The sequence below is a fragment of the Ammospiza caudacuta genome, chromosome 16, assembly GCF_027887145.1.
Source record: "Ammospiza caudacuta isolate bAmmCau1 chromosome 16, bAmmCau1.pri, whole genome shotgun sequence".
In the NCBI taxonomy this organism is placed as follows: Eukaryota; Metazoa; Chordata; class Aves; order Passeriformes; family Passerellidae; genus Ammospiza; species Ammospiza caudacuta.
The window spans coordinates 7,004,034-7,023,740 of NC_080608.1; the positions used below are offsets into that span (position 1 = coordinate 7,004,034).

Below are 19,707 nucleotides of genomic sequence, written 5' to 3' on the forward strand. Positions count from 1 at the left end.
TCTTTGCCAAATGCCCTTTTATTGGTTCTGTCCTTCACCGCTTTTTGTTCTTTCATAGACAGAGTTTTAGACTGCATAAGGGCCAGAGAGTTAAAAAACTTGAGTCTTTTCCCTTCCAAAAATGCTCAATAATCTTTTTCCCTCTGAGGTTTAGCTGCAAAATACTACTAATTGTGTTTTAGAGAAGTCATGATGTGAAGTGAAATAAAATGGTGTAAATATTTAGTCTTTAGGACAAAGAAAGAAAATAGGCCATGGCATTGCAGTATTTTAACAGACTTGCAGCTTTTAACAGACTTGCACATGGAATCAGTGCCATTCCCTACCTGACTGCTGGCATTACATAAAAACGGGGTGAGCCATGGTCATTGCTGGCACAGCACAGCAACTGTATTGAGTGATTTCCCAAAAAAATCTAATAATAGAAATTCTTAATATCCATTTCTAAGCTATGATTATAGTTTGATTATGCAATGAGGTAAAACAATACCAAGATTTTGACGAAGCTTGCACAGTAGTCCATTTATATAAGATTATCTCTGGGATTCAGATAGCTGCAAGCCTGGTTTTCAATTTACATTCCAAGGGATGAATGAATCCTAACTGCATTGCACAGCTGGATGGAGGGCAGGAGATGGGAGGAGATTTTTTTTTTGGTGCAGTTTTTAGAAAGTGAGGCAGTAAGGTGCATGTCTGTGTGTCAATGTCTGACATTAAACACCTTGATTTCCTGTGGGAGCAGGCAGAAGAGAGCTGCAATTAGTTTATGTTTGTGAAATGACAATCTCAGCAGATGAAACTTCTGCAAAATGAGATGAATCATTACACTCATCCAAGCAAACAAAATTTCTTTATGTATGACATGACTTTCTGCCCAACAGTTCTGGATTTTGTTTGGTCCTTGGCCACTCATTCCACTTGAAATGCTCTTTTCTCAGTTCATTTGACAGAATGTGTTCCATTTCTCATTAGTTTCTAATTATAGGAGGAAATAATGTAATGACACTAGGCAGTAATTAAAATCTATTACTGTTGTCTGCACCTTCTCTTTGGAATCACAGAGACAAGATTTAGCCTGAGAATTTTTTGTTGCTGAAAAATGTCAGTATGTGGAAATGTATTGAATGGACACTTAGGTGTGTTTGTTTCTAAGGTTTTATCTGTGAGTGCCAGAAGTCTGAAAGGAAAATGAACATTACTGACTGCATGTGTTTGCCCATGATATGATTTTTTTCCTAGTTTGTGGCATAATTAAAACCAATTATTTTTTTTGCTTCTCTGTGAAGGTGAATAAGCTATTACATTGGCATTAGCAAACACAGGAAGACTTTTAGTGTGCAGGATTAGTATTCAGATGTGACAGCAGCAGTATCTTGCAACTTCTGTGAGTGAACCATCATGCTCCAGTGTGAAAATAATCTTCAAATTATAGTGCCTTTTGTTCTCTTTCCCATTCTTCCTTGCCCAGGAAACATCAACCAAGGATGAGAGCTCAGTGTCTCATCACTGAATTTTCAGGAGTTGTTCAGGTTCTAAAGAACCTCTTTGATTCACTGTGATAAAAAGTCCATCTATTTCAGAGGTTAGAAAATGCGAGGATTACAGGAAATATGAAGTAAAGAGAGACAGTAGAGAGTCACCATTTCCAGACAGCAGCACCAGCTGGGGTGTTGCTCTGTCAGGAATTTTGCTGTGCCTGACACATCCTGTATCCTTGGCTTTTTTGGATGTCTGGTTGCTATCTGAATACCTCAAGAAAAAGCTGTCTGCTTCAAGAAAATTATGCACCTATAGCAGGGCTCTGTGCATGTTTAAAATAATGACTTGCTCAATTTTGATTATTTAACCTATTGCAATAATAATGCAGGTTTTAATATAATGTCATCAATGTAGGCAACTAAGTCTTTTATTATAATAAAACATTAGATTACATATATTATATTACATATATTTAATATTACTTATTTCATTGATTTCAAGGTATCCAGATGGTACAACCACTTTCTGACAGCATCCAAGCCTGCCTGCTGCAGGGAGAACTGGAAATAACCTCTGTTTCTTTGCTTCAAAGCATGAAGTATAACACATCCCTGGTACTTTAGATCAAACACACTATCAGAATTATGAAGTGGCATGGAATAAGGATTGTCAAAACTATGTAAATTTGATCATGTTGAAATTTTCAGCAGTTCGTGTCTGAGAAAGAAAGCACAAAAATGTGCTTGTTTTTATTTTATGGGGTGGTAAAGCACAAGGTTGATACCATACCATGAGTCTACATATTTGGATTTTCTAGGCAACTCTGCAAAGGATTTGTCTGAAAAGAGAGTCTGGGCAAGTCCAGGGGTAGTAAGAGGAATATAAGATGTAAAAATGGGAATTAAATAAAAGTGGCACTTTGAGGTCCAGGTTAAAAACTGCAAATATAATTAGATACTGGCCTGTTTGGTGAGTGCAACAAGGCAAAAAAAAATCAAGTATTTAATAATGTTGATAATGTTGGTCTAAATAACAGCAGTCCTACAGATATGTTGATATCCCTTGAAATTAGTACTGTTTCATGAGCTTTGTGCAAGTCCTGGTTGCTGAAATAACTGCAAGTGACTAATGTAGCTCATAAACATCCCTTCTCAGATTTGCTTTTGTATCTTTGTGAATTGCCTTGCACGGCAGAGGTCATTCTTGATTTCCTCTGAATGCCTTTCATTTGGGGAGAAGAGGAATTTGAGAATACAGTACATTTAATCTTTGGTTTTGATGTTTCCAGTTACTTTCAGGGCCAGGAGGCAGTAGTACATAACCTGGGGCTGCAATAAAACTTGATGTTTCCTTCTGCTTCCTCTGCAGAGGAAAGGAGGCATGACTGCATGGAGGCAACGTTCTGCAGGGGAGCTCCAGATTTCACAGATTCATTCTGTCTGAACGCCCCAGCAGAAAAATATTTATACAAGGAAATACCACTCAAACACCAGCATCTCACTTCCAGTGGGTGCACAGGGAGATGACTGGGAAGACAGTACCATAAACAAAGAGCCCGAGGGGTGCTGGGAGGGAGGGATACATCTGCTTTTATTGCTCAGCTTCCAGCATTGGACTGACTTTTTTTTTCCATTTCTTTTTAGTGTTTCAATTCCATTTATTTTTAGCTTCCATTAAATATTTTAGGATACTTCATCAGTGGCTATTTAGTTTTAAACCCCCAGAAAACCAGTGCAACTAACCAAGACGAAATTTTACTTGAATATGAGACTCTAGAAGGCAAAACATCGAAGGGCAAAAGTTATACAGACCAGACCCAAAACAGGGTGGTCACCTACCCAATGTCCTGGGCTTCAGAGAGCTCAGTAAGAAAATATCTCTGAGCACAAGGACTCAATGTGGTAAAATATAAATAGTCCTGTTGGAAAACACTGTGCACTCGCTCCCGTGTGAGCTGTGCTTTTCTCCTGCTGGACATGTGGAAGGCCATATAGGAGCAGGCTGCTCCCATTAGTAGGCATGTTTCAAGAAGGGTGCCTTCCTTGTACGATTTAGAGCTGTAGTTAGATTTTTCCTTGAGCTGAGCTCAATAAAGGAACATCTGAATTGCATGAAGTCATGTGTATTACAGAAATAAGTGATGTGTTACATATATTACTATATTAAATACAGCCATACACACACAACTTCTGCTTTTAACGTACTACAAATCCTACATAGAAAAGCTCAGAATGAAAGGAAAAATATTTTCACTGGATGCATCTGGGTCTGTGTTTAGTTTGACTTGTTTGAGAGTAAGTCATTTATTGTCAACATTTTCTAAGCATCTAAAATCTGTTAAAACCATGCTTTAAGACTATAGAATATAAAGAGATTTACAAATTCCCTAGAAGAAAGTGCTCTAGATTTCAAATCTCTGACTATTAAAAATATGATGTTTTGGTGTTTAGAACTACTTAGAACAATTTTTGATAAAAATATTATGAATACATTTCTTTTACTATTTGAGGCATTCTTCTAGAGGAGACTGTTGTGGACCAGTATTTGAGAGGCAAACATGATTTTCATTCTCCTGCTATCAGTTTGCCTGCGGACAAGGCCTGCTCTGTGTGCATATTCCAAATTGTTTCTCGTTTATTAAGTATTTTGTCTTGCAGAAACCAGGTGCAAACCTTCAGCAATGTGCAAATTAATCTTGTTCACAATCAGAGGCAGCAGCAGAAACATCCGCTGGCAAAAGTAGGTGTTGCAAAATTGTCTAAGGTGTGATTGGTGAGGAAATGAAATGGAAAAAAAACCCTAGCTCTAATAAAACAGTTATTTATATGCTAAGAAAGAAGATGGCAATTGTGTTTTGGTGTGTTTTTAACCTCTTTAGCTTTCTAGGAGGGTATTATTGATATTAGATAAAAGGTAGAAGTGTTGAAGGAAAGAAAAAAGCCTTTAAAGCCATTTTCTCTTTAGCTATTAGAAGGGAGAAAGAAAGGATTTTTAAAATCAGAGAAGAAATAAAGACACTAAAGTAGAAGGAACTAGGTTATTATTAAAATAGTAAATAAATGTAAAGCTTGAAAAACCATGAAAGGTTTTCAAGAAACTAAGAAAGAAAGAGCGAGAAATGATGAAAAATGGCAAACAATGAGATGATGTTCTAAAACTGTACTTAATACCAAGAGCAAGGCCACAGGCCTGAAGGGAGAAACAGAAATAAAGAGGATGCTTGGTTTGAAGATCATGCCTCAAAAGAGACAGCTATGAATCATGAATAATTTATACCCAGTTTTGCCATTTGAAGTCAAATAGATCAAGCTTAGGACATGAAAAAAATCTTTAAATACTACAGATAATCATCTTGAAGCTTTAGTTAGCAGCTCCACAGATAGAAGTAGATCTTCTAGGTGTATGTAATCACCCTAGTCCAAATCCTACAAGGTATTTAAATGGCTCTCTCTTTTCAAGAGGAGACCTTTGAAGAAGTATTTGTTTCTCAGGCAGACATATTCAGGATAAAAGTTCACAGCTACTACAAAACTTGTTCCACGTCACAGTGTGTACTGCCATCACATTGTATGTTTTCAGGCCCAAAAGTGCAACCTCTTAATATCTTCTTAAAAGTGAGGTTACAACAATGTGTACCCATTACCCATGGGTAATGTCTTTTTAAGGCTTTTTTCTTTTAGCATTTTAAAACGTTGTGTCCTTGGAAGCTTTTAAAAATGAACTGGCAATTGTGGATCCAAAGCAGTGTGAGGCATGCAGAGAAGGATGGGTTTGGAGTCCCACAGGACTGGTGAGGGAGCTGTGCATTGAGCTGTACCAGGCAGGCTGGGCTGCACCCTACACAGGGCACTGTGATGGGATGGCCCTGCAAGCCAGGTCTCTGGGGGGTCTCCTATGTTATTTTTTTAGAAGTTTGGGTGCTGTGTTTGTAAAAGAGAGGTAAGGCTGCAATAAGTGACAGGCATCAGAGAAGGTTGATAGGCTCCAAAGAGTCTTTCAAAGTGTTTTGCATTGATTTTCTATGGAGGTTGCCAGATTTCAGGGTGGGGTGAGAGGCTGGATGCAGAAATGATGCAGTGATCATTCACTCCCTCTGGGACAGTCATGATGTTACCTCAGATGCCATAAAGAGAGAAGGGTACTCAAAGCCCAAGGCAAAGCAATAAAATTGCAAACATTAACTTCTCACACCCAACAAAAGATTTGCTTTGAAAGGGGCTAATGAGCTTCCTGAAAGTATGTAGGTGTGGAAATGGCATCCAGTGTTATTCAGGAAACAGAGATTCCCTACCAGAAAATGCAGCTCTGCTCCTCCATGGTGCCATGCCCAGCAGCAGGGGCTGATCCTGGCCCAGCTCTGCTGGCCACGTTCCCTAGGAAGCAGTTTGCTGTGCATGTGCACATTCTGCAGGTGGGGGAGAAGGAGGAACCAAAAGAGCATTGAAAACACGGCCTTACTCTCTTTCTGAACTCAGAGGCTTAATTTGTAATATGACTCTCAGTTTTTAATGTATCAATGATAGTGGTGATTTCAAATTGCATCCCAGCAGCTCACAACCAGATCAATTTTAAACATTTTATTATTTCTAGAAGTTCAAAAGAAGGTGACTGATGGAAGTTTTTGAAAAATACATGTTTTGCTCAGGTAGCTTTTTAGGATAAAAACCTTGGTTTTTGATCCTAACATCTCTATGTGAACACATCTTTAAATTTCCAAATGAATGCTGGAAAAGATGAATACAGGTACAAACAAAGTTCCTAAAGCAGCTCTCAACATGAAACAATTCATCTGTTGTTCATTTGTATTGCCTTGAGCAAACAATCTTGTTTTTGGAATACAATTCTGCTATCATGGGAATTTTATCTCAATGAAAAAGAGTTTTTATCTCCAAAGTTTACATTTCCAGAGTAAATTAATTAAATTTCATAAAATTAATGTTCCTCATTGTGCTTTTCTGAAAAGCTACTTTTTCCTTTAAATTTGTCCAAGATTTTTTTTTCATGGGTAGTCTCTGATATTCTCTAATAATAAATTCTTTTGATGAAATTTTTTACCTGTCACCAAAGGTACATTTTTTTTCTCTCAGGGTGGAAAGATATCCAAAGGTTTTCCTATACCTGTGCTTGATAGTATGCTAGTTTTTTCTCTAAAAATTGTCATAGAGTTGTTGACAATCCTTGTTTTTCAAAATAACAATGGGAAGAAAATTAATTTTACTCATTTTCAAGAATACTTTTTGCTTTTTCTATGATGAAATCAAATAATAGAATTATGCAAGAACATTTTTTCTTAGCTCAAACCCTTAGCACTAGAGGAAACTGGAGTCACAGTATGCTGTCATGAGTGCCCTGGTTATTGCTCTTGCATTTATATAACCAAAGTCAATAAATGCAGTTCCAAGGTTCTGCTGTTCCACCTTAGGATTTTGTCATCGTAAGGAGGAACAATCCATGAGCTTGATTTCAGACCAGGCATTTGCTACCATAAGATAAGAAAGGGAATTTTGGTAAATTACCAGGATGGTTGACAATATTCCAATTTTTCTTCTGGTTTGGCATAAGTATTACTGGGTAGCAGCAGAAAATAATAAAATCAATGCTTTTTCTTTGTTGACTGTGTGTTTTTGCATTTTGCAAAAATGTAGAGAAGGAAGGTTAAGGAAGGAAGGTTAAGTCAAATTGCTGTTTGTAATTTGAATTAGTAGGGTGTGGATTCACCGTAGGCCTTTTGGAGGGAGGCAAAGAAAGTGAGGTGTTGGGTGTTGTTTTTAAACTGTGCACTGAGAATGGCAGCAAGTTTGTATGGTGGGTTGTTACCTACACAGTATGATTCCACTTCCTCTTCAAAGTTATGCTCTCAGATTAAAATAGAAGAAATTGAGCTCCAATCAGCAAGAGTACATTATTTGCATTAGTCAAAGTTTTTCATAATTTTCTCAATTTTTGGAACAATAGACAACTTTCATAACCCTTTCTATTCTCTAGCATTAAGACACACAAAGAGTGTTGTGGCACTTTATGCATTAAATCTTGAAAAATATTTTCAAATTCTCCTATATAGGGCATGATACAAGAAAGTATTATTACATAAATTTTATCCTGCAGCTCTTTAGCCTTAATTATGCAATCTTCTTGAGAGTAGCAAAGAACTCACTTAACAGACTGTATCACTTTTTGAGATAAGTGGCATATTTTTAGCTTCTGTAATGTACATTGAAATGAGGGCAATTATGCCTTGTTTCAAAAGGCAACGTTAAAACACACACTATTTACAATTTAGAATTTGTTTTAACAATACAAAATGAGGGAGTTAATGTTTGAGAAAATACAATGATGATGACAGCTAGTTGAACATAATACCATTCTTACTGTTAGGCTACTATATTCCTCTGTGAGAATGTCTTGTCAGCCTTGTAAGATGGGATATGGAATTGTAGGTAATATGTATCTAAAAATCTAAGTAGAATATTTTGTAGTCACAAAGTACAGCAGAGAGTTTCAGTAGTTTGTACATCATGCACACATTTTCATTTAACACCCTGGTGTGTTCTTTTTGTTTCTCCCATTTTATTTGATAAAAATAATTAACAATTAAAACTCACTGTGAAGGTCTCTTCAAAGTTAGTGATGTTAATTTAGTTTTATTTCTTTTTTCCATGTATTTTTTTAACATATGGCTGAATTTGAGTATTATTAGCTCCCATGGATGCTGCCTGGCTCTTGTTACATGTGACACAGACTTGTATGTCTTATTTCCAACCAGCCTTTCAATTATATCTATTCAAAGTCAGTGACAACAAAACAGCATCTTAGCTAAGTAGGTTACTAAAAATGCAGTGTAATGACAGGGGTTTGAGAAACTAGAAATTGCACTTGCAAAGTGAAGGGATTTAACTGTGTAAGAAGAGCCTTAGAGGAATATGTTTATTATTTAGGACATATATGTGCCCCAGGCAAAGCAAAATCTATTTCAAATGAACTATCCCTACTCTATACACATTATGAACACTGAGCTGTCCTCATCTTCACACATCCTAATGAATTAATTTTTTCTCCACTGAGAAACGAGGAAGATGGTGAATAACAAAATCAGGCCAAGGGAAGAAAATGTCCAAGACATTATCTTATAATTATTGTACTACAAGCATGGTTTTTTGACATAAAAAGGTTCTGGAAGTGAAACATGAGTACAGAAATTGACCATCAGTACTACACTGATCAGTTTACAGGCTACAGAGATTATCTAGTGCTCTGCAGATGAAAGGATGAATGCTCAGGAACCTTGTGATTTATCACAGGATTGCTTGAACTTTAGTTGTTTGAACAGTGCACTAAAAATATTTATTTTTATCAGTGATTTAAACATGCTTATTACCTATTGCAAAAATGCTTAATACTCAGACTTATTTTAATTCTAAAGTAGTTGTCACTATATATTGTTCTTCACTACTATGTCACCTGCTCTGATCCTTTTGAACCAAAGATTTCTCCCTGCAATTCATTATAATTAAGTTTATCTGCAACTCCAAGAGTGACATTGCAATGATTTTCTCTTGTGATGTTTCTGAAAAATCACTCAGTGGTTGGGGAGGATGATTGCCTTGCCAAACAGGAATTATAGGAGGGAGTTCAGATAATATGTTTTGTCTCAAGGAGTCACCAGTACTTATGAAAATATATTCATAGGGGCATAAGAGGCAGCACAAGAATTTTTATGCTTGGTTATGTCCAGGAAGTGTTTTAAGATATACTCACCCTGTTAACTTGCTGATTTTATCATAAATTAGAAACATTCAAAATTCTAGTTTTACTTTCTTTTTAATAATTCAAATATCCTAAAAGATCTAATTCTTTTCTTGTATTAAATGAACAAATATTATTTAAAGGCAATGTTCTATCATATCTACACAAGTATATTTAATGCAGAACCAATCTTGCCTGTAGCATCTGTGTTTTGTAATTTCCCAGAAATAAGTTCAGTGGAAATGCTTGTAAGATCCCACATTATCCCTTATTCTCTGGTTACTTGTATATTAATTCTTTTTATCCTTATCTGACCTTTCTGAAGCTGTTTAAGCTCTAGCAGGCCATGCTTTTAGATACGGAAAACCTTATGAAGGACAGACTCAGAATAAAACCTTGACCCTCAAGAATCTTTGTTCAGTTGGGGAGTTATTATGAGGAGGATTTCAGGCCCCAGCAACCCTTTTCCTCAGGGACAGTCATGATTTTGTTTTGCTGAGGTAAGTCAGTTGCCATTGAGTCTAGGAAAAAAAAGGCTGAATTAATGTCACAGGAATTGGAAGAAATTCTTTAACCTCTCTCAAAAAATGAAAGGTAATCATCAAAAGAGCCTTTCAATTCTTTATATGATTAGGTAGAAGCAGGTGGATTTCAATACCTGAATCTCTATAGATACAAACCTGAACAGAAAAGTCAGATTGTCTCAAACTGAGTTTTTTCAACTTATTGATTGCCTAGGAGTAGTGTTTGGTTTTTTCCTGCCAATTAAACCAAAAGATCTAACCTGTCACTGTGAAAGAGATGGCAAAGTGGAGGAGTTTTGGCTCTGGGTGCTTTCTGCACCAGCTCCAGGGGTGATGTCCCTGCAGCGCCAGCTGTGGCTTCTGCCACGACCACATGGCCCTGCTCTCCATGCAGATCTTCCCCAGGAGTCCCCCAGCAGCCAGCAGGGTGAAGGCAGTGACTGTGCCACACAAACTGGCAACATCATTTCTGTTGTGCTCACAACTGAACACAGCTGAAACCAGCCAAACCCTGGCTATTAATTATCTGTATTGCTTGGACTCACTGGGTTTTGTTGGATGTGGCATTTGTGTTGAATTCCATGGCCTCAGCCTGTGCTGTTAAGATACTCCTGGTTTTCCTCTTGCTCTGCTGCCACAGGATGGGTCTACAGTGAAAAGAACCTACAGAGCAGAGGATGAACGGAGAGGTGCTTGAATGACTAAAGTGGGGGAGCAACTGTAGGTTTTTAGCCAAGGGCTGAAGCAGCCAGTACAGAAGGGACTCAAATCTGCCCTGAGCCCTTCCCAGCCATTCCAGGTCAGCCTTGTGTCCTGCTTGTCTGCTCTTCATTGTCTAGTGCCCTGGGAGGTGTCCTGGGAAGCCTTTGGTTTGTCCCTGTAGTCCTGTCTGTCTCTACAGGGATTATGTAAGGATAAATGGTACTAGGGAGTTCTGATTTTGCAGTTCTAAAAAAATATCCATACATAGATCTTGGAAGTCTGCATGATAGGGAGGATTGAAAATGCCAGTTTACTGAATTAGTTTGTTTATTCAATCATGTACATTTTAATGTAAATTCTTATTTGCCACACAACTAACCAACTAGAAAAAATGTAGACTATACAAAGGTTAGGGAATGAAGGGAATTGTATTTCAGTTTCATTCTTTGAAGACATAGTCCTGAAATTTAGATTATTTTCAGTGAGCAAATTATTCAACAGTTAAACTTTAGTAAATGTTCATTAATTAATATGATTTGATCCATGACAGACCAGCAGGAGTATGGGGATTATTTGAGAAAAAAAATTGTTGTTCACATTTTAGAAATATCTCTTATCCATTATTCTCCAAAAGAGTATGCAAGTGTAGTTATGTTAGACTGGCTTTTATCCCCGAAGAGCAAGATCAAACTGTTGCAAGCTGTCACCATGGCTGAACTCCTGCTCACAGAAGTGTCTGTAACCCTTTTTAACGGTATTATGCAAAAGTCAACTCCTCCTGTGTTTTCTTTCAAATTATTTTATTTGGGTGCAGTAATGTGGTGGTTCAGGAAAGTTAAAATAAGGGATAGTTTGAATAAAAAACAAAAGAATTTATAAGCAAAAATACTCCCTGTTGACTCTCTTACTAGGATAGGTGGCTATTCATAATGGGAGTAAAAATCTGAAGGCGTAGTTATTAAATGTTTTAGGGTTATCTTAAGGTGATTAGCTTAGAATTGAGGATTTCCATTGAGGCATCACACATAAAAGTAGGCCTTTCAGTTTATTGTGTCTGCCTTCTGTTTTAAGTGTTTCACTGTGCTACAGAGAGAGTATTCTTCTAGCAAGCATGTTTAAGGTAATAATTTAATATAGCTTTTTCAAAAATAAGGATATTGAGATAAATACCTTCCCATACCATAAAGAGAACAATAAGAATGCATAGAACACTTTAAGTCATCTGGGTTTTCTGACTTGCAGCTTATGCCATTATTTGCTCCTCTGTAAGGTGAATACAAATGTGTTTAAGTTCTGCCAAATGCAAGATGCAGGTAGCAGTACCTTGTACCCATTCAGTAGCTCAGCATCTTCAGACAGGAAATGTTTTGGGTTCTCAGACAGATCTCCCTGGCAATGCCAGATGCTCCAGTCAACCCATGCTAGAGCCTGAGGCTGTGTGTGGGGCTGGCAGGGATTTCTAGGTGCACTGGAGATCCACTTATGCCCATTTTTAATGTCAGGACTATTTCCCAATGCAGATCTACAAATCTGATTGCAGCTGTCATATTTTGCCTTAATAAAGAAACAGAAGATGACTCCTGGGGTTTTTTTGAGCATTATGAAACCTCTGGGGACTGCATATCTGCCAACAGTTCAATTCATTAGGAAACAAAATTGAAATAAAGTATAAAAGCCTGAAAATACATCCTCTTCCACAAAATAATAGCCCTGACTATATTTTCTAGATAAAACAGAAACCAGACCCAGATTTACTTATGTGGTTTAACAGTTGCATCGCAAGGGGAATATTTAATTACCCATTTATCAATTCTGAGCAATGCACCATCTCTAGTGCATAGCTCCCATTAGCTCTCTAAAACATAGAAAAGGAAGAAAATAAAAGGTATTTACAAATACTGCCTGACCAGTCTTGTGGCTCCTCTGCAGTTTATTGAATTGCTATTTATTAGTCTTCTAATGCCTTTGTATCTAATTAAAAATTCAGGACAGGCTCTGTAAATAAGCAGTAGACAATATCTGGCCTAAAAAAAGGAACTACCCAGTCATAGAAATGAACTGGGAATACCAGAAACTCCATCTGTCCTGAATAATTACACATTTACAAACTGTTTTGCATAGTACAATGTTTTATATGTTGAAAACAACTGGAAGAGTGAGTAGAAGTGCAATTTATGTAGGACTTGTATTAAATTAATGGAAACCTATTGATACAATTTCAAGATTTAAGCTACTTCTTTCCTCTTGATCTGTCCTATGATTTCATAAACTCTCCTGATTTTAGGGTTTCCACTATTTTCCTCTCTAGCAGCATTGATCATTGTTATGATTTAAAAACAGTCTGGTTGTTTTACTCCTTTGATCATGAATATTCTTCCAGACTAGTTCCATACTTCCAAGTATTTCTATAGGTCATTTTTTCTAAACTCCTTACTTGCTGTATTCCCCTGCACTACCCTGTCTTTCTCAAAGTATTGCACTTATATAACTCAGATGATATTAAGTCTCAACATGTACTCTTATTGGAAATAATCTAAACTAAGCCAATGCTGTTTACAAAAGGTAGATTTTAGTGTAAAGGCAAAAAACAATGCAGATAATGTGTATGGACTATTTGATTATTTTAATGAAATGTCCATAAGGCAGAAGGTTTATAGTTAACTTTTTTTTAAGAGTCCCCACTATTAGTGGGCTCTTAAATTGGATTCCATTTGCTAAGTTATGTCTTACTGTTTGGTCAGTGACTTTCAAAGAAAAAGTTGCATGTAAATGTTCAGTTTGGAGAGAAACAAGCTGGTACTTCAGGATGACTTACTTCTGATAAGAGAAATAGAGGGATGTTTGTAATATTCCAGTTGGGTTTTTCAGCTGTTGCTGGGATTTTCTGGGATTTGCCAACTAAGGGACAGAATTCTGACATCTGGCCCTTTGAGTTAATCTTGTATTTCTGCAGTGCGTGCAAAGGAAGAGCAGCAGATAAATGTATTAATTTCAGCAAGAGCCATCAGGTCATAGGAAGCTCACACTCAAACAAGCCTTGTCCTTCTCTGCCCATAGCCCAGCCTATAGCTCAAAAGTGCAGCTTTGACATGACACAAAGAGAGTAGTGGAGTTGGTAATGGCCAAATCTCAGCCTTCCTGATTCTCCCTCCAGACACAAAATAAGCATTGCCCTTAAGGATGAGAAGGTGTTGGTTGCTGGGAGGTATAAAGCTGGAAACAAGCATTTGTTTTGAAATTGTGTAGATAGAGACACTGGAGGTTTACTCCAGTTTCAAATGCCTTAACGCTAGCCCCAAGATCCTTTTATTCTCTAACTGTTCGATTTTGCATTCTCTAACACCCCTTCTTTCATTCTGGTTTCTCTGGGGTTTTTTTTCAACTAAATTTAATTTTGGGGAAGAGTTTGTGGGAGTATAGTATAGACCACTTTCCAACATCTCATTAATTTTCCATTGCCTCCTCCACTTTACCTCAGATTTTATCTCTACCAAAACATTGGCATGAGTTTGTACTGAAATTCTGCACTGAAAGTAATTGCATAAAGTGTCAAGATTATTTTAGCTGTATGGGTACTCAAACTTTTAACTAGGGTACTTTGGCTGCACCTAGGTTGCTATTAAAATTGGAATTTTTTTTTTCTTACTGTTCATGAAACTTTTGAAAATATGTTCATTCTAAGGGTGTAATTATAGGTAGAGTGAGGGTCTGGCAGAGGGATACAGGACTTAGTGTAGTTTCCAGCATGCTAATAAGTCACTTAAGGAAGCCATGAAGACCCTTTAGGCTCTGCTGGCTTTAAGAAAATATTTGTAGGAAATAGACCAGAGTCATGGCAGCTGCTATATTATTAGGGTTTTTTTCTGCCTTCTATTATTTAGATGCCACACCTAGATCAAAATAAAACCTAGTTTTACATATCTGTGGTTATAAAAAGTAGAGGAGCAATGAAAATCAAGCACAGGGTAACTGCAGCAGAAGAAATAAATACACAGGATATTTTTCCAAATTTTTATACTCAGCAGGCCTGTGAATGCAGCAGCAGGAGGCTGAGTAACTTCCATGTGCTTTTTAACTTAGGAATTGAGTGACAACTTTTCACTGCTTTAAAGCGCATGCTAGCTGCTAGCTATTTTAGTGCAAACAAAATGGACTGGTGTGTGTCATCATGTTAAAAACTATGGAGGCTAAATTATGAGAGTATTCCAGGTGAGCGCTAACAGTTTGAATGACTACACCCTGAAAGAAGAAAGGTTTGCTTTGCATGAGAAAGGAATTTTTTGCCCTTTTGTATTTTACTGTTTATTTCCCAGGATGCACCTCGTTCACATTAACAGAACATTAGAGAAAGTTTTTGAGTCACCAGTGCACTCAATCAGGGTATAGGAAGCTTGTAGCATGTCAAGATTTTATTATTTTCTATCTCTGGTCAAAAATAAAAAGAGTTGATTAGAGAATGGCTCAAGCAGAAAATTAAAGAAAATAGCAAATAGAAGAAACTCAAATTAGGGGTGAAATATAGATAGTTTTCAATGTGGGCAGGATGAGACTGCAAGCACACTTGGGTGCAATCCTGTCATTTGTGCTGTCTGAGGGGAGATGTTTTTATTGCTGCTGATATTTTTGCTTTGAGAGCCCTGTGTAATGGTGGTTATTAGCAGCTATGGTTGGCAAACATGCTGCTCTCCTGTCCTCTTTTGCACCTTGATGTTTGTTTTCCTGAGAAAACGAGAAAAGTTAACTGCTTTCTTCAATGCTTGACTAAATACCTTCCTTGGCTGCAGTGGCAGCAGACTCCATGCGGCATACATGGCTGCATTCTGGTTTTGCCCTGCTCATGAGACTGAACACATCATTGGTGCTTAATGTCCAGAGATTAAGGACTTGGAACTTGAATTAATTCTCCATCTCTTTGCTTGTTCTCCTGTGTAATGTACAGCAGGCTCCTCTCAACTCTAGAATATCCTACTTTCCTTTTTGAATAAAACAGCAATGCCAGCCTTGTAGAAATAAAATGGGTGGGGGTATTTCTGAAGTCAGAATAAACACAGATGCCTGAATTTAAATTAAGAGATTTGCCAGAACTGTAAAGTAAGGTAAAAATTAGAAGCAGATGGAAAAATCGCCAACCTGCTTACATTGCATTGTTCTTTTTGAAATTAAGAAATGAAAGACAAGATATATCATGCATATACAACAACATTAATATGCAGTTCCTCTTTACATCTCTCCTCATAGTAACTGCTTTTGTTTCCATCAAGAAATAAAACAAAACATATAGAAACATGTATTTTTCTGTTTAGTTAGTAGGGTTAAAATTGTATTTTTAATAAACACTGAGTACATCCTCATTTATAATTCTGAATCCCATTGCTTGTTTCCAAGGAGATAGAAATATGAAGGAAGGCCATCTGAGACTGATTTGTAAGGCTGTTCTCTTTAATGAAAGTTGAATGTGCCTTATTTTAGGGAACAAAATAAACTTGGAGCCTCTGTAGTAAAGAAGTTGGGACTTTGAGTTTCACTTCTGTGCAGGCTTACTTTCTGTGCCTGGCAGTGGGAAGAGGATTGTAAAGTGTTCAGTGCAGAGTCAGTTCATCCTTTAGTGGCTCAGTTCTGCTGTTTTCTGCACTGAAGCAGTGCAAGCTCCCTCACCCATCCACCCTTTGTAGCAGTGTCTTCCTCCTGACAGTCAGAGGTTTTTTATGGAGGACAAGAATGGATAGCAGACAAGAACTAATTTTTCTTCCGGTGAGGAATTCAGAAATGCCAAAGGCTGGATGGTTGCATAGATATTGAAAAACCTGTAATTGTTCAGTGCAGAGTAAATGCTAAGTTCTAACCAGACATATCTTTCTTGGTTTTATTCTGTTAATAAAATCCTTACTGAGCCTGGAGGCAAATCCTTCAGTTGTCTTACCTGAAGTAGTCCTCACCACCTCAGATGTGTTTCTGAGTCCTGTGAAGGCGAACTGGTAAAGCCTCCAGGAGCGCGTGTCCCCCACCTCCACCGAGCTGCGCTTCCACTGGTAAATGATCTCTTCTCTGGGGTAGCCATCTTATTGCAAAGGAAAATACACACAGCTTGGTTTCATGGCCACTGCTAGGCTTTAGGGTGCTTTGGGGAGTAAAAATACTACTAGCTATTTCTGGAAAAAACTGGGGAAGCATATTGCAAGTAAATTATAGATATGTTTTTCTCAAGTTACTTACTAGTGCCTTTTACTTAATGACACATTTTATTAATTATAAATTATAATAGCACTTGAGATAAATTTTTCAAAAATAGGTTTTTCACTTTTGTGGACCTAATAAGATGCAATTTTGCCCATCCTCCAGATGTATTTGCAGCTGGACCAGGAATTCGCACCTTGGTCTAACCACAAAATGCCAAACTCTTGACTTCAACTAGTACAATACTAGTTCTCTCCATGCACGGAGAGGAAGTGAAAGACCGGGACACCTTGATGCTGAAAGTAAAAGTTTCTTGTTTTATGGTCAAATATAAGCAGAAATTAATCACATAGGGTCCAGATATTTTATAATTTTTCATAGCGGTCCTTAATGATATTTGTGAACATATATAATACATGAACTGAAAAAAAATCAAAATAAAACTAAAAATCAGTAGGGTATGTCTAACTAAGAACATAACCTTCACTGACTCTATGTATGTAAAAATAAATTTATATTAAGTTTAGTGTGGGTCAGAAAAAGGAATATTTTTAAGCATGTTACTTACAGCTTGAAAATTCCAGTGGGCAGGAGTGGACATCCATTGGGAAGTTGTGTAACTGTAGCTGACACTCAGCATCAATTGTCAGCCTGAGGAGAAAGAGATCAGGAGATATATATATATAGATATATATATATATATGTATGTATGTATATATATATGTAAAGTAAACTATTGCTATCTATGTAATTACTGGAATATTCCAAGCATAGGAAGACATCGTGGTTACTGATAAGCAATATTTCTTTTTTGGTTCCATAGACCTTGATCATCTACTTTCTGGACTGTGTAATGGAAGAAGGTATTAAAGTTCTGTTCCTGTGCACCTGAAATGGCAGCATTACTCATGACTGACAAATCCATAGGTAGGTAGATATACAGGTCATCTCATGAGCAGTGACAAATCTTTGTGTCACAACATGCCATAAAGCATTAAGAAAATGTATTTTATGTGACAAAGATTCTATTTCAGAAATGATGGATGGGAGTCCAAATTTAGACATCTGCATCCAAGACAGCCATCCAGACTCCCTTCACAGCTAGTGCAGAGGCATTCTGAGGATACACTTCCTCTCACTCCAAAATAAGACATTCAAATTTAATCAGAAGAAAAATGTACCAAAAGGTGTTTGTCTCCACTGAATATTAGGAGAGTCTCCCTGATAACTCAGGTAGTGTAGGTGCTAAGTTCAGGTAAAAACAATTACTCTAAGAAATCCCTAGTAACATGAAATGTACCCTCTGGTGTTCCTGCTAAAACCTCCACCATTTTTCACTCACTCCCTGCCCAGCCATGAGCTGCAGGATACTTGGACTTTGGAAGAGAGGGAAGAGGTGGGGTGAGATAAGGAAAAAGGAAAAGGATGGGGTACAATGTTTGTTCCACAAGGTGTCTCTAGGAAAGCTGCAGATTTCTGGTCTTTGCTGATTCTGGGGTGTCCAAAGGATGAATCCTGGTTTGCCTCCACGTTCCTGGATGAAGGTGTTATGGGCAAATGACCCTGAGTCTCATCCTGTGGGATGCAGAGGAGTGCTGGGACCACCAAGTTAATGGTGGAGTCCAAAGGCAACCTTTCTGTGTTAGGAATTTGGGAAGCAATCTAATTTCCCTGTTTCTCTTCCTCTTGTCATTTTCATCATCTCCGGTACCACGGATACTTGGTTTCCTGCTGGGCAGGTGGTTCTTAAACCTGGGGGAGGTGACTGAGAAAACTCAACCAGCCCTTCTGGATCCCTCCTGAGGACAGAATCCCAGCTGTGTGATACTATCACATTTCATTTCTGGGTTAACTGTGGTTAAATCCTTGGTGCTTGCTGTGACTCACCAGCACAACTAAATATACATTCAAAGCAGATACCTGTTTGCAAGTGCTACCAGATACATCTCTTTGTAATGAGAGAAACTAAGGAATTTGAAGAGAAAGATAAATTTGGACTTGTAGCCAAGTCCAAATTTAACATTTATAAAGTCGATCTAGGCTCATCTTTATCAGATTAACTTTGATTTGCATTGGATTTCAATTCTTATTATTCTAATATGCAATAAATGTAAAGTAGCTATGAAATAAAACTCTTTTATAATTCAGACAGTTGCAACATTAAAAGGTTGTCTTAACCAATGCTTCACATCTACTCAGTAAAATTATGAGTGTACTTTTCTTCAAAACTTTATTTTTGGCCACCAAGAAAGTAAAAGCAAAATAAAACTTTGACAAAATGTAGTCTAAACCTCAAATGTCTATCATCTGATATGCTTATGTCTATCATCTTTGATTGTATAATCTCATTTTAAATTATAAATTCTCTTGAAACTGTGCTATGTTTATCTATATTTTACATAAACCCAAATATTATATCACATGTAAGAAAAAGTATAAAAAACACTCCCACAGGATTTTCACATTTACAAAGTATATTATGATAATTTGGAATATGATATTTGAGTTGTTACCTATGGCATCCACATAATTATTGAAAAGGTACTTTGTCTTAAAAGAAAAACCATGCGCACGACTGAGGAACCTGTACAGGTGGAGTACATCAAGTTCAGTTCCATGAAAATTTTGGTGGAATGGGGCATATCCACAGGCTTGAGTTAAGTACTGAATGCTGGGATGGCAATCTTATTAGTCTAAGATATTTGAGGAATAAATTGCTTTTTCAGGGTGGAGTTTCATCAGATTAGATTGTAATCAATTCAGAATAAGAGGCCTTTGATGTAAGTAGTAGCTCCTTTTATACCATCTACTTAATTCAAGGATATTTCACATTTATCAGTTTAAAACAACCAAAAAGCAGAAGGGACCAAACCAAAGGTAAACAATAGAACATACTTGAAAATTAAGACTAATTGCTATTAAAATGTCTATGTTGATGTTATTATAGGGAGGTGATGACTGTGGAGCAAGGCAGTACAATCTCTAAGAAGAAATAAAACTTCTTATCTTGCCAATATAAAATAAATTTCATACAATTGATGTCTTCTAAATTCTTCCCTTTTCCAGGGTTGTTTGCATAAATTTA

The 19,707-nt window shown here is 37.1% G+C and overlaps 1 protein-coding gene across 2 annotated transcripts in view; it reads right to left on the reverse strand.

The window, feature by feature from the left end:
• The window catches only part of GABRG2 (gamma-aminobutyric acid type A receptor subunit gamma2), a 61,581-nt gene that overhangs the window by 14,857 nt on the left and 27,017 nt on the right, over positions 1–19,707 (reverse strand). For both annotated transcript variants that reach the window (XM_058815026.1, XM_058815025.1), the window contains exons 5-6: positions 17,191–17,273; positions 16,369–16,506 (exon numbers count right to left, since the gene is read on the reverse strand). In XM_058815026.1, the coding sequence (XP_058671009.1) occupies positions 16,369–16,506; positions 17,191–17,273 (221 nt within the window). The remainder of the gene's footprint in view (positions 1–16,368; positions 16,507–17,190; positions 17,274–19,707) is intronic.